General features: G+C 36.3%; 1 protein-coding gene across 1 annotated transcript; it reads right to left on the bottom strand.

Annotated features, from left to right (window-relative positions):
* Positions 1 to 11,029: 11,029 nt before the first annotated feature.
* Positions 11,030 to 12,259, bottom strand: LOC123246685 (centrosomal protein of 78 kDa-like). Its single transcript, XM_044675492.1, has one exon. It carries the CDS (start codon positions 12,257 to 12,259, stop codon positions 11,030 to 11,032), a length of 1,230 nt encoding a protein of 409 aa, XP_044531427.1.
* Between the last annotated feature and the right edge of the window lie 4,334 nt (positions 12,260 to 16,593).

The raw sequence follows: 16,593 nt of genomic DNA, 5'->3' as shown, positions 1-16,593 counted from the left end.
AATCTTTTTGGCCGTGAGAGCCATAAACACTACATTTTTAAAAATGCAATTTTGTGAGAGCTGTACAGTGCTCACAGTGCGTGCTCCTGTAACAGAGTCTGAAAAAAAATAGACTTTATGGCTCCCGCAGAAAGAGCCATATCTGGCCCTCAAAAGAGCCAGATATGGCTCGAGAGCCATAAGTTGCAGACCCCTGCTCTAGGTGTTGCCACAGGAGGAGGCAGATGGACTGCTTGTATTTGCAGTGGCAGAACAGCCTATGAACTTTGGTTGGAGAACCTGAAATTAATCACAGAGTGGGCTTGAGCAGGGGACCAGGAGTACATCTGACTTTGAACTATAAAAATTTCAATAACTAAATAGGACCTGGGAAAAAACAAACATAAACTACACACCCTGAAACATGAAATAATATACATTAACACAATAAGAATGCTGGGTCACCAGAAAAGAAGCCAACAATTAAGTCTAAATTAAACTTTTTTTATATTAAAACCCTTACCTTCCATCTTGTAGTCAATACTGTGTATTGGCTCCAAGGCAGAAGAGTGCTAAGAGCTAGGCAATGGGGGTTAAGTGACCTGCCCAGGGTCACACAGCTGGGAAGTGTCTGAGGCCAAATTTGAACTTAGTACCTTCCATCTCTAGACCTGGCTCTCAATCCACTAAGCTATCCAGCTGCCCCCTACACTAAATTTTTTAAAAATTATAATAAATAGAAATGAGCAAGCAAAGGAGAAAGAATGCAACTATTTATAGTTATTATGGAGAGGAGATCTCAGCCAAACTCAGAGGACAGTGAAGTAAAATCACCTATTTTAAAAACAGCAGAGAAATACAATAAATGGCCACTGGTTCAAAAAGAACTTTAAAAAGACATAAAAAACTAATGAGAGAGTTGGAGGAGAAATTAGAAAAGAAATATAAGCAATGCAAGAAAATTAAGAAAATTATGAAAGAAGGATCACCCATATGGGAAAAGATATCCAGAAACTTATGGTAGAAAATAAAGTATTAAAAACTAGAACTGGACAAGAAGAAGCTAACAATTTCCTAAGCCAACAAGAAATAATAAAGCAAAATCAAAAGAATTAAATAATAGAAGAAAATGTGAAACATCATACATAAAAATAACTGACCTGGAAAATAGACCAAGGAGAAAAAATAAGAATAGTTGGATTACCAATATGTTAAGATAAAAAAAAGACTTTAGACAGTATAGTCCAAGAAATCATCAAGGAAAAATTCCCAGAAATTTTTGAAACATAAAGTAAAATAATAATTGAAAGAATCCACCAATCACTATTTCAAAGAGACCCAGAGTTGAAAAGGCACAGGAACATCATTGCTAAGTTCCTTAGTAATTAAGGAGCAAATATCACAAACAATAAGAAAGAAAAAACAATTTAAATACTATGGAGCTACAGTCATAATAATACAAGAGACTTAGCAATTTCAACATTAAAAGAACACAGGACATGCAATACAGCATTTCATAGAGCAAAAGAAGTGAGCTTACAACCAAGAATAACATATTCAGCAAAGATGAGCATAATTATAAAGGGAAAAAAGGAATGTTTTACTAAAAGATTTTCAACTCTTCCTAGAGGAAAAATCCAGAACTCAGCAGAAAATTTTATCTGTTAAGAAGTATACAAAGATAATGAAAGATTAACCACAGGCAACCCAAAGGTCAAATTATTTGATTCCTATCAAATGTATCATCTATGGCCCCTGGGAGCATCAGTGCCTGGGTATTTTGAGATTGAGGTGTGAATGGAATGGAATGAGTTGAAATGATAGTGGAACAGATCAGTAGGAGGTAGGATGGAATGGTTATCTCATATGGAGGAGAAATGAGTGGAGGAATTGCCATGGAAAAGAGGAGGAGGGTATAGAGGGCTGGGAGTACTAGAACCCTAATCTCATCAGGCCTAAGATAGAAAACAACATACACAATTAGAAACATAAAAATTTTCTAACTATAAAGAGAACCGGGAGGAAAGGGGGAAGATGTAGAGAGCCATAAACAAGCAATTTGATCTGTAATTCTTATCAGATCCAACTATAACTGATGATTATAACCAATTTTAACTTCTTTCATTATTCAAAGTTTTCCTATCTAAAAAATCATGTTATTTTGAAAAGAAGGGGGATATGTCGGGAGCTATTAAGAGAAATTAGAATCTCAAGTAGATATTTTTATCTGGACCCCTTCAAAAGATCAATACAGACCGGCAGAGCCGTGTATTATCTTTCCGCCCCTATTTACGGGAGGAGACAGGTGTGTGATATCTAAGATAAAAATCTGAGATTCCTCTTTTGATTCCTTTCACAATTCTCACCTTCCTTCAAAATACATTATAGTCTTATTGAAAAAGCTTTGGGCTCTCAGCACTCCAGCAGGAGGGGGGCTAACTCTGTTCCCCTTTGCCCGAGAACACAGATGGCTGGTACAGCCAAGGCTGAACTCTTGGCAGGGCATTTTGCCCAAAATTAAAGTAAAATAATGAGGCACAAAAAATTGTTTAATAGGGGGCAGCTGGGTAGCTCAGTGGAGTGAGAGTCAGGCCTAGAGACAGGAGGTCCTAGGTTCAAACCCGGCCTCAGCCACTTCCCAGCTGTGTGATCCTGGGCAAGTCACTTGACCCCCATTGCCTACCCTTACCAATTTTCCACCTATGAGACAATACACCGAAGTACAAGGGTTAAAAAAAATTGTTTAATACCATCAAGGCTGAGAAACTGATGGGGCTTTCCGACCTAATGGAGATGTCCCAGTCTCCACTTAAAGATAACACATGTAGTTGATAGTTTAGCATAGGTTTTTGTCTACAACTTAGAGGCTTCTAAGGCTTTTGTTTTGACTATAGTAAAAATCTTGCTCTCTGTAACTGTGGGAAACTTTCTTGGCTTTTGGGGAAAGGGGATCTTTAATTTCCTTCATAATAAAGTGGCTACTTCAGTATTTCTTGAAGTACAATGAGCTAACAAGCCGTGCTTCCAATCTGCTTCATTCTTTGTGTCCAATGACCACCCAGGCCACTCAGATTAGTCTCTGGTTATAGAGTATTGATCTCTATAGGAAGAGGGAGAGATTAGGAGTCCTCTTGGGAGACTGAGGGAATAAGAGAAGGAAGAGGGGTTTAGGAGTCAGAAGGATAAGAGAATAAGAAAATGAGGGGAAGGGAGGAATACCTAGAGGGGAATATATATCAAGAGGTAGATGGGTAAGGTGCTGTGATAATGTAGCTTCTGTGTATTGGCTCCTTAGTGGAAGAGTGGTAAGGGTGGGTGGGCAATGGGGGTCAAGTGACTTGCTCAGGGTCACACAGATGGAAAGTGTCTGAGGCCAGATTTGAACCTAAGACCTCCTGTCTCTAGGCCTGACTCTCAATCCACTGAGCTACCCAGCTGCCCCCAATGTAGGGACTCTTAGGACAAGTTAGGGGAGGAATGTATAGAATCAAACTCATATCAAATAATAGAAAAGCATAGCTGGGGGTATAAAGAAGGGATTTTTTGGACAGGAGGATAGAATAAGAATTACATGATAAGGGAAGGGACAAGGAAGGGACTTTGGGAAAAGTGGGACAATTTGGAACTAGGAATGCAAGAGGGGAGAAAGGAAGATTTTAGGGAAGGTGTGTGAATTGGAGAAGTATTGGTCAAAAGAAATTGAACAACTGAGGAGGGACATGGCAAAAAGAAAGGAAAAGGGAGACAGTGAGGAGGAACAAAGTTAATGGAAATGCACAGCTAATAATCATGACATTGAGTATAAATGGGATGAATTCGCCTGTAGGATGAAAATGAATAATACAAAGGATCAAAAACCAGGACATGACAATGTGTTGTCTACAAGAAACACAATGAAAATGAGAGACATACATAGAGTGAAGATGAGAGTCTGGAGAAGAATGTACTATGCTCCAGTTGATTCAGAGAAGGTAGGGGTAATATTCATGGTCTCTGACAGAGTGCTAAAAATGGATATAATCAGGAAAGTAACTATATTATGTTGAGAAGTACTATGGATAATGAAGGATTACCAGTGTTGATCATGTATGCACCAAGAGTTATAGCAACCAGATTTTTAAATTAAAAACCAAATGAGATACATTTGGAAATAGATAACTAATAATAACTCAGGACTTTAATTTTACCCTCTTAGAACTAAATAAAAATAACTAAAAAATAAGTAGGGAGATGAATAAAACCCTAGATAAATATGACAGACATCTGAAGAGCCCCCTCCACACACACACATGTGCATGAGGCTAGTAGGAGATCTAAGACTGAGCACACACATAATCCAAACATAGTTTCTGATGGGACAACAATGTTTTAGAGAGCAGAAATATTCTGCAGAAGTCTTACTTTAACACTCATAACACTATGCAGACAATCTTACATTCCTAAGAGATTGTGGCATTGGAACAAAAGTTTCACAGGGTATGACCAAGCTGGAAAGACATGGTTTGGGAAAGAGTAGGGTCCTGGCAAAAGATTGTGTCTGCTGCTTACGGACCCTTCTAACTAAAAATGGCCCTTGTAATGTATGTTAACTAAGAACAGATGAGCTAAATTGATAAAATTAAATGCTGATAAGAACTTGGAAAAACAGTCCTAATGTTACATTGTTAGAACAGCTGTTAATTGCTTTTTAGAAAAAAAGTGGAAATATATATTAAGAGCTGTAAAATAGTTCATGCACATAGACTTAGGGATCTCATTACTAGGATTAGGACCTAAGGGCATTATTGAGAAGGTTAAAAAAACTGTGCATGTAAATAGATATTCATGGAAGACTTTTGTAATGTCAAAATAATCAGAAATAACAGAAATGCAATAATTGAGAGAATTTGGTTGAATAGGTTGTGATATTTGAATGTCAGACTACATTATTGGACATATAAAAAATAAAGGAAATATATGAAGAGATGAAAAGAGAATAAGAATAATAACTCGATTGCATTTTAAAAATAGCCACAAAAATCAAGAGAAAAAAGTATCAAAGTAAAATAAATCCAAAGGGAACTCAAAAGTACAGGATATATATATTAGCACAAATATGATTTACACATTTTTAAACAAATTGTAAACAGTGTGGAGTTTCTGGTTTTGCACCTACTTTTAATGTTATTGTTTATTTAAGTGTGTTTTATCTGTGGTGGTGGTTACTAAATATATAATTTTAGAATTTGGAAAAAGAGAAAGAAAAGACCAGAAATTAATTTTTAAAAATTTGACTTTCAAATACAAGTGTTCAGAGGGATATAAAAAGGCAAGCATTCAAGAGAGATTCAACAAAGTTAATCTGTTGACATTCCTATATGGAAAGATGATACAAGTAACTCCTAAGAATTATTTCATTATTACGGCATTTAGAATATAATATGTTCTAGAATAATTAGAATAACATAAATAGAAGACACAAGAGTGAGTTGATTATCTTGGAATGATTTTTTTAATGGATGGATGAGAAAGACCCATGCACTGAGAGAAAAGAGAAGAGAAATAAAGAATGGGGAATATCATCTCATATAAAAGAAATATACATGGGAGAGTTTTATAGTAAAGAGGAAAATAGTGAGGGGGTAAACTTGATCCTCTCATCTAAATTAGATGAAAGAGGGAAGAATATATGTGCACACTCAATTGAGTTTAGAAATCTTCTTGTCCAATAGGGAAGTAGGAAAAGAAAGAGACAACCCTTGGTTCTAAGGCAGAAGAGCTGTAAAGGATAGGCAATGGGGGTTAAGTGACTTGCCCATGGTCCCACATCTAGGAAGTGTCTGAGGTCAGATTCGAACCCAAGACCTCCCGTCTCTGGGCCTGACTCTCAATCCAATGAACCACCCAGCTGCCTCCAAGAGGACAAATTAAGGAAGACAGTGGTCAGATGCAAAACAGACTTTTAAGGAGGGATAGTGGGGACAGATAGAGAAAGAGAGAGACAAAGAGACAGAAACAGAAAAAAGAAAATAGGATAAAGGGAAATACATTCTTAAGAATGATGTGAAGGGGGACAGCTGGGTGGCTCAGTGGATTGAGAGCCAGGCCTAGAGATGGGAGGTCCTAGGTTCAAATCTGGCCTCAGACACTTCCTAGCTGTGTGACCCTGGGCAAGTCACTTAACCCCCATTGTCTAGCCCTTACCACTCTTCTGCCTTGGAGCCAATACACAGTATTGACTACAAGACAGAAGGTAAGGGTTTTAAAAAAAAAAAAGAATGATGTGAAGAAGATGAATTCACTCATAAAATAAAAGTGGATGACAAAACAAATTAGAAAGGAGAATCCAACAATACACTGCTTAAAAGGCACATACTTGAAACAGAGACACAGAGAGTTAAAATGGGGGCTAGAGTAGAATTTATTATGCTTCAGATAAAGAAAGAAAAAAAGGCAGGTTTTAGCAATTACAAAAGCAAAAACAGACATAATTAAAAGAGAGAAGCAAGGAAACTATATCATGCTAAAAAGCACCATGGACAATAAAGTAATAACAATACTAAAAATATAGGCATGAAATAGTATAGTAACCACATTCTTAATGGGAATATTAAATGAATTATAGGAGGAAATAGACAGTAAAAAACTATAGTGGGAGATCTCAATTTTTCCCTTTCAGAGTCAACCTAATCATAAGATAAATAAGAAATAAGGAAGATAAAAGAAAATTTTAGAAAACTTAGATACAATAGACCTCTAGAGAAAAAGGAATAAGAATAGAAAACAATATACCTTTTTTTCAACTGTTTATTGCATCTTCAAAAAATTCAATGTGTATTAGGACACAAAAACCTCACAAATAAATGCAGAAAAACAAAAATAATAAATGCAACTTTTCCAGACCATAATGCAAAATTACATTCAATAAAGGGCCACAGAAACACAGATTAAAAATTAATTAGAAACTGAACAATCTAATCATAAAGAATGAATGAATGAAAGAACAAATCATAGAAATAATCAATTATTTCAATAAAAAGAACAGCAATAATAAGACAGCCTACCAAAATTTGTGAGGTGCAGCCAAAGCAGTACTTAAGGGAAACTTTATATACACATCAATAAGAGGGAAAGAATAGATCAATGAATTGGGCATGTGACTAAAAAGACTGGGAAAAAAAGAATAAATTCAACCCCCTTAATTAAAAAAAAATCTTGAAAGTCAAAGGAGAAATGAATGAAATTTAAAGATTTTAAAAAGAAAAAAATAAAGAAAATTATAAATAAAACTAAGCTATTTTATGAAAAAATCAACAAAATGGATAAAACATTGCATAATTTGATTTTTAAAAACAAAACCAAATTCTCAGTATTAAAATGAAAAGTGTGGATGGATCACCAAGAAAGATCAAATAAAAGCAATTATTAGGAGTTATTTTGCCCAGCTATATGTCAGTAAGAGTGATAATCTAAGTGAATAGGGTAAATATTTACAAAAATATAAGTTACCCAGACTAACAGAGGAAACTTAAATAATCTTATTTAAGAAAGAGAAACTGAATAAGCCTTCTATGAGCTCTTATCCCAAACACCAGATGGATTTGCAAATCAATTTTACCAAATATTTAAGGAATAATTAATCCCATTACTATATAAATTATTTGAAAAAATGTGTAATTTTTTTGTGTGTAATATACCACCAAATTCCTTTTTTGATACAAATATGGTTTTGTTACCTAAAGAAGAGAGCAAAAACAGAGAAAGAAAACTAAAGCACAATTTTCCTAATGAATATTGATGTGATGTAAATGTTTTAAATAAAATACTCAGCAAAGAAACTGCAGCAACATATAACAAAAACCATATCCTGTGACCAGGGGGCATTTACACCAGGAATGTAGTGATGATTCAATATTAAAAATACTATCAGCATAATCAATTGTATTAATAACAAAAACAAGATATAGAAAAATCTTCTGACAAAATACAGCATTCAGTCCTATTAAAAAACATTAGAAAATGTAGGAATCAATGGAGACTTTATTAAAATGATATGTAGCATCTATTTAGAAGAACCAAAATTATTTCTAATGGGAATAAATTAGAACTCTTCCCAATAAGACCAAGGGTGAAATAAGGCTATCTCTTATCACCACTATTATTTAATATAGTACTGGGAATTCTAGCTTTGGCAATAAGACAAGAAAAATAAATTGAAAGAATTAAAACAGGCAATGAAGAAACAAAAGTATCATTCTTTGCGGATAGTGTGGTGGTATACTTAGATAACCCTAGAGAATCAACTAAAAAAATTTAGTTGAAGCAATTAATTTTAGCAAAGTTGCAGGATATAAAATAAACTCATGTAAATCATCTGTATTTCTATGTTACCAACAGAACCCAGCAGGAAAAGATAAAAAGAAAAACTCCATTTAAAATAATTGCAGATATGGAACTATGCTTCAAGGGCCATCAAACTATGTATACCTTGACTCAGAAATACCACTAGTGGGTCTGTATCCCAAAGAGATCAGAGATAAGGGAAAAGGACCTATCTATAACAAAGTATTTTTAGCAACAATTTTTGTAGTGGCAAAGAATTGAAAACTGAGGGATTGTCTTTCCCTAGCTAAGATTTTCCTTTTTCTTTCCATGCTTCTGCTGCACAAGTCAATACACTTAGAATAGCTTCCCTATTCTCATCCAACATCATCCTTACAACCTTCTGAATTACATCTTAAAACTATCTTTTCAAAGATATTCCTCCCAATAGGGTAGGACAGAATGCAGCCATACTACTCCTCCTTACACAATCATACTACTGATTGAATTTCTTTGACTTCAAATTCATTCTTCCATTCAGGTATTCAAATAAGACTGAAGCTCTATAGGAATTACAAAAATAAACATGTCCTACCCTCTGCCCTCATAAAGAAAACAATTGGATTGAAGATAGGACATGCATGTATACAGCTACGAATGCAAGGCAGCATTTACTAAGTGACATACGAACGGTTTCAATTAAGTTCTATTGAAGTACTTTGGAGGAAGCATTGTTTTCAGTAAAACTCATCATAGTTTCTTAGATACAGACCTGGAAGAGCCTTTAAAGGCTGTCTCACCCAATCCTCCCATTTTAGAGATGAGGAAAGTGAAACATGAGATTAAATGATTTTTCTGAAGGCAAACAGTATGTTTCAGAGGCAGAATTTGAACTCAAATTTTTCGATTCTACAGCTAGAGCTCTTTCCACTTTATTTTGGAATAACAACTAGCATTTATATAATGCCTACTATGTGCCAGGCATTGTGATAAGTGCTTTACAGATATTCTCTTATTTCAGCCTGGGAGGTAGGTGGCATTATTACCCACTTTTTACAGTTGAAGAAACTGAGGCAAACAAGTTAAATGACTTGCCCAAGGATCCACAGCTATTAAGTGTGTGAGGCTGGATTTGTAGTAAGGTCTTCACTCTATCCATTGTGCCACCAGGAATAATAACTGTCCATGAGAATAGAAAGAAGAAATAATGAGAAAGCTATTTCAAAGGATGACTTATAGGAATTGACCCAGTTGGATAAGAGAAGTCTAGTAGATGGAATTATTGAACATGAACAAACAGAAGTCAGGAAAGGGGTGGGTGGGGGTGCAGAAAGGGTCTGTTTTTAGACCCGAGTTGGTAATACTAGCAAATCACAAAGTTCTAAATGTCCAACAAAAATTTGGAAATGTTTCCATGAATCTCTGAAGGGAGGGCAGATCTACAAGATCTGAGAATCATTTCCCTAGAGATAATGGCCAGAACTCTAGGAGTGGATGAATTTGCCAAAGAAGAGAGCAAGTAGGTAAGAAAAAAGCAAAGACAGTGATGGGGGAAGGGAAGTTTAGCATTTGACCCTAAAGGAGTTAACAAAGTCAAATTATGACCTACTTAAAAATTGAATTTTATTTTTATCCTAATTGGCATTAAAGGCCCTAGAACTAGCAAAGGCTTTGGAGTCAGAACTATGTTCACATGTATAAAATGAAAGAAGTGGACTTAATGGCCTCTGAGGTCCCTGCCAGCTCTAAATCTATGATCCTCTGACTATTTGGGGATAAATTTATAAAAGTCAGCTTCAAGATAGCAAATCAGGAGGCTCATCACCTTTTCATTCCATACCCTGTTAATCTCTGATAACTTTTGCCTTCAAATGACACATCATACCACTGAGGAGCACTGTGAGGTACTAAATGTTATGCATAGATAGGTACCTAATGGTGGATTTAAAGATGTTGCAGCAAGCAGTCCAAGTTCTTTCATTTTCCTGATTATAACTGCATTTGCATAATGTATGAATTCAAACATTATTGCTGTTAAATAATGCATAAATATTCTCCCATGCCGAAATATGTCTATTTCCTCTTCATGAATTTTGTGGAGTGTATCATCTCGTTGTTGTTCTACTTTAAAATGTACTTAGAGATCCACATGCATCAAGACTATGAGTGAGGGAAATATCATAGCTGGAAGAATGATAGTACTCAGAACTATAAATGAAGTATGCATTATTAAATGGCCCAGGTTGTCCCCTCTTTGGGGTGCAGTTACATTCAGAATCCAATGCTTAGCATTTCAAAAATAGCAAATTCTTATTTGATCACCTGATAATCACTGGGAATTTACATATCTAATAAGACTTTCCTGGTAGGCCGTAAGAGAAAAAACAAAGCTATTTTTCTTCTTTTTTTTTTTTTTTTTGTTAAACTAAATCAAAAAGGATATGCACTTAGTCATATATTTGGGGGGGACTTCCTTGCAAACTAGCAAATACTATATAAATGATTAGAGGCAATTATAATGGGGATGAATTTCCACTTCAGCAATACAGATTTGAATATTCCATTTAATGTAGTTTCAATGATTCTCATAAGGGCAGCATAGCTTTCCTCGTTTTTACAAAATACGTTTTTAAGACAAGATGTGAGTTATTTCCTTTGAGCTATACTCTCTCGTTTCCTTCTTTCAAATGAATGTCTTGCCCTTTAGGTTTTCTTTCACTTGAAAAGTAGACACAACTTAGCATTTCCTTCAACAAGGTATATCTCTGCTTTTGATCAGTGGGAAGCTCCTGTACCTCTTTGCCCGCTCTGCTGTACGCCAAGGTACACCGGATGGTAAGGGATCTGGGGCAAAAAATTCTTTCGATGGTACATATCTTCTTCCAGTCACTACGGATTTCTTGGATGGTATGCCAATTCTTATAGTAGCTTTTCCTTTTCGGCCACTTCCCAGAATTATAGTTCTTCTTTTCTGTTTGCTTCGGAAAAAGTCCTTTAAGGAGGAAGAACTTAACCACTTATATTCTGATTTTGTACTCTTTCCATTATGGATAAGTTTTTCGATAATTGCTCTCGTCAAAGTATGGTCAACGAGTGGATTTTTTCTTATATCCAGAATCACCATAGTTGAATTGGATTCCAGACTATCTAGTAAAGCCTTAGCACCCCCACTGCTAATTCCACACAGCTGCAGGTCGAGGGCTCTCAGCCATAAATTGTCACAAATGGAGTCTGCAAAAGCATGTGCACCTTGATCGCCTACAAGCGGGTTGGAATTGAAAGTGACTCTCTTCAAGCCACCCATGCCCTCCAGATCGGGATTCCTGTTGCGAAGATTGGCGGTCCAAACTTCCTCATGCCTTTTTATTGCCTGGTATTTTAAGACGCCGGACATATGTTTTGCTGCCCGCCAAGTAAGATTGCACGCAGTGAAGTTTACAGTCTTAAGGGTAGTTAGGGTCTTTATATTTTGACAGAGAATGTCTAAACCTACATCTCCAATTGGACAAAACGCCAGAGAGAGGTGTATCAGGGACGTTGATTTATTCAGTCCCTTTGCTAAGAACATTATATCTCGCCCTCTTAAAAGGATTCCCTGAAACTCAAGGTTGGTCAGAGCGGTAGATATGGTTAAGCATCCTTTTATAGCTTTACACAACTGGATAGTCACTTCTTTAGTCGTGACGGCAGGGATGCGCCTTCTCGCGTAGGATTTATGCTTCTCAGCCACAGTGTCTTGCAAAGATGGCTGAAACGTGCTCCTGATTGAAACGCAGGGCAGAGTTTTGTTGATCCTCAGGGCACTCAGCAAAGGCACCCAGTCCAGTAGGCGGAGACGATCCGCATTGAAGCCCAGCGTCCCCATCTTCAGACTGGTCCTCACGGCGGGGAGAGGCACCAAACCCTGGAGCGCGCAGATGTGCTCATATTGAGAAAGGAAATCTGAGGAGATCTCTTTGCGGGGCTGTGTGTTGGTCATTTCTTGACATCGATACGAACTCCTCCACCCCTGCTCAGGCAAGTCAGTCCGAGACACATCTATCTCAGTCCACCCAGACCTGCCTTGTCGCCTGATTTTCTGCCTCAGATGGCTGCAGCCTCATTGTCCATCCCGCAGACCCTCCCAGAGCAGGACTTCTCTTTTCGTTAGGGAGGGGTGTGGCCCCGCTCCTAGGTTCCAAGACCCTGGTTACACTTGTCCTCGCCCTTCTCCTATTGGCTAAGACAATGGAATTCTCAGACGTCCAAACGTTTCCTTGCTTGGGAGCCTTTTTTCCTTAACGGTCAACTGAGAGGGCAGAGACTTTAGGCAGCCAAGTGTAGTGCATAAAAAGCAGCTGTGGAGTGAGGAAGATGAATTCAAATCCCACCTCTGTCAAGGACTGGCTGTATGTTTCTGGGCAAGTCTCTTCATCCCCAGACAATTCCATAAATTACATAGCAGATGTGGATTTATTTTAAAGGGCTAAAAAGTTGGGCTAGGTGAACTCTTAAGGACTTTTCCATATTTAAATCTACAATTAGGACCTGTGATTTTATGAGATTTAAAGTTAGAAGAAACTTGGTGCTTGTTTAGTCCTGTTTGACTCTTCATGACCTCATTTGGTGTTTTCTTAGCAAAAAATACTGAAGTGATTTGCCATTTCCTTCTCCAGCTCATTTTATAGTTTTAGGAAACTGAGGCAAACAGGATTCAGTGACTTGCCCAGTGTCATACAACTAATAAGTGTTTGAGGCTGGATTTGAACCCAAGTCTTCCTGACTCCAGGTCCAGTGCTCCTAGAGGCTGAGGCCATCAAATCCAATCTCCCTATTTGATAGATGGGGAAACTGAGGCACAGAGACAGTGACTTTTCCAGGATCTTCCAGCCAGTAGATGCCTGAGACAGAGTTTGAATGTAGGTCTTCCTGAACCCACATTTACCCAAGGAGTTACTTGGGTGCCTAATTCATTTAGACAAGGGAACTTCGGAGAGTCGAAAGTCCTTCTACCAACGTAGGTTGTCACCTTCCTACAATTTATAATCTTAGAGAACTGACTAGAGGAGTGAAAGGTGGTGTGAGTTGTCTATGGTCACAAAGGCATCATGTGACAGAAGTAACATTTGAAACCAGGTCTTCCTGAATTGAAACCAGCTCTCTATGTAGTACCAAGCTGCCTCACTTAAACCCTCTAAAGGAACTTTTAAAATACTGTTTTCTTCTTTGGGATACTATTGTGGTGCTAAAATGTATCTCTTCTACTGAGTTTTTTGCTGGCTTGGGCCCCACCCCAACACCTTACAAACAGTTCCAGGCATATGGGAAAGATATAAGGAATACCAGGATCTGGAACTTAACTTCAAACCTCAGCTCTACCACATAAAATGGCATTGAGCAAGTCATTTAATTTCTATGGGCCTCAATTTCTTTTTTTATTTTTAAAATGTTTTATTTTATTTTTCCCCAATTTCATGTAAAAAGTTTCCAACATTTTAAAAAGATTTTTGAATCTCATATTTTCTCCATTACTCTCCCCACTCCCCAGATGGTAAGCATTCTCCTAGATTTTACAAGCAGAATCATGTAAAACATTTCTCCATATTAATTCTTTTGTGGAAGAAGAAAAATTAAGAAAGTGAAAAACTTTAGTTTAGTCTGGATTCAGACCCCATCAGTTCCTTCTTTCGAAGCAGATGGCATTTTTCATCATGAGTCCTTTGGGTTGGTTTTGTATCATTGTGTTGTTGAGAATAATATACAGTATTTCTATCACTGTATATAATGTTTTCCTGGCTCTGCTCATTTCACTATGTTTCAGTTCATGTAAGTCTTTCCAGATTTTTCTGAGCTCCTCCTGCTCATCATTTCATATAACACAATATTATTTCATTACAATCATATGCTATAACTTAGCCATTATCCAATTGTGAGGGTTTCTGCTCACTTGCCAATTCTTTGCCTCCACAAAAATACCTGGTTTAAATATTTTTGTATGCATTTAGGTCCTTCCCCCTTTTGTTTTTTATGTCTTTAGGATTCAAACCTAGAAACGATATTGTTAGGTCAAAGGGTATGTACTACTTTATAGCCCTTTGGGTATAGGTCCAAGTTGTTTTCCAGAAGGATTGAATCAGTTCACAAGTCTCCCAACAGTGCATTAGTGTCTCAATTTTCCCACCCCCACCCAAGTTTTGTCACTTTCTTTTTCTGTCATAATAGCCAATTTGATAGGTGTGAGGTGGCACCTCAGTGTTGTTTAGTTGGTATTTATCTAATTAGTACTGATTTAGAACATGTTTGTTCCATGACTGTAGAGATCTTTAATTACTTTGTCCGAGAACTGAACTGCCTATTCATTTCCTTTTACTATTTATCATTTGGGGAATGACTTGTATTCTTATACATTCAACTCCTTTCTGTATATTTAAGAAATGAAGCCTTTATTAGAGAGACTTGTAAAAAAAATTGCACCATTATGATTACTCGGTATTATTTCCATCCTTTTTCCCCTAGTTTAGTTTCTGACCATCACTTCTCCCACTTAGCCCTCTGTTTTATCGCCCCCCCCCACTTATTTTATTCCCTTCCCCTCCTACTTTTCTGTAGGGTAAGATAGCTTTCTATACCCAATTGATTACATATATTCTTCCTTCACTAAGCCAATTCCAATGAGAATATGGTTCACATGCTTCCCTCTACACCTTCCCCCTCTTCTTCTCCACTGTAAAAGCTCTTTCATGGAGATAATTTACCTAATTCTATTTTTCCCTTTCCCCTTCTCCAAATGCATTCCTCTTTCTCATGCTTTAATGTTATTTAATTTCATTTTCTATCATCCCATCGTAATTCAACTCATACCTTTGCCTTCTATGTATACACCTTCTCTAACTGCCCTAATTATGATAAAGTTCTTAGGAGTTATAAGAATCATCTTCTCACGTAGGTATGTAGACAGTTTAACTTTATTGAATGCCTTGATGTCCCTCCTTTCCCATTTGCCTTTTTTTATTCTTGATTCTTGTAATTGAGAGTCATATATTCCATTCAGTTCTTGTCTTTATCAGGAATGTTTGAAAGTCCTCTACTTCATTGAATACTCATTTTTTCCCCTGGTCCTCCAGTCCTTTAAGGAGAAGCTATTAAATCTTGTGTTATCCTGACTATGACTCCATAATGTTTGAATTGTTTCTTTTTGGCTGCTTGTAATAGTTTCTACTTGATTATTTGGCTCTAATATTCCTGAAAGTTATTTTTTAGGATCTCTTTTAGGAAGTGATTAGTGGATTCTTTCTATTTCTAACTTACTTTTTTGTTCCAGAATATCAGGGCACTTTTCCTTTATAATTACTTGAAAGATGATGTCTAAACTCTTTTTTTTATCATGGCTTTCAAGTAATCCAATAATTTTTAGATTAGCTCTCCTGGATTTATCTCCCAAGTCAGTTGTTTTTTTCCAGTGAGATAGTTCATGTTTTCTTTTATTTTTTAATTCTTTTGACTATTTGGTTGTTTTTTGATGTCAGAGTCATTAGCTTCCACTTGCCCAATATTAATTTTTAAGAAATTATTTTATTGAGTGAATTTTGTACTTCCTTTTTCATTTGGCCAATTCTACTTTTTAAATAATTCTTTTCCTAAATGAATTTTTGTACTTTTTTCCCACAATTTTGCCTTTAAGAATTTCTTTTCTTCAGTGTTTTTTTAGTAACCTTTTTCTATTTGGTCAATCCCACATTTTAAGAAGTTCTTTTCATTGCATTTTTGTGCCTCTTTTACCAATTGATCTATTTTTTTTAAGATACTAATTTCTTCAGTATTTTTTATCCCTCCTTTACTAAGCTATTGACTCTTTTTTCATTATTTTCCTGTTTTATTCTCATTTATTTTCCCAATTTTTTTCAATTTCTCTTATTTGATTCTTAAAATCTTTTTTAGTTCCTCCATTACTTCTTTTTGGAAATTACAGCAATTTGTATTTTTATTGGTGGCTTTGGATGCAGTAGTTTTGACTTTGTTGTTTTCTGAATCTAAGTCTACTTTGTCACCAAAATAACTTGATATGTTGGTTTTCTTTTTTTCTAGTTTGCTCATTTTCTAGCCTTTTTCTTTTCTCTTAATTAAAAAAACCTGTTAGTGTTGGACTCTGTAACTGTGGTGAAGGAGACACAATTCCATGCTTCAGGTTCTTTATGTAGCTGCTTTCAGAGCTAGCTCTGGGGATCTGTGCATTTTTAGTTCTTTCAAATTTTTATAATCTAAGGAGAGTTATATTTAATTCTTTCCCAGCCTGTGCTCTTGTCTGTAAATAACCACAAGTGCCTTGGAATTGTG

Source organism: Gracilinanus agilis, chromosome 4 (assembly GCF_016433145.1).
Source record: "Gracilinanus agilis isolate LMUSP501 chromosome 4, AgileGrace, whole genome shotgun sequence".
NCBI lineage: Eukaryota > Metazoa > Chordata > Mammalia > Didelphimorphia > Didelphidae > Gracilinanus > Gracilinanus agilis.
Note: the sequence above shows the minus strand (reverse complement) of the source record. Positions and strands in the feature narration are given on the sequence as shown.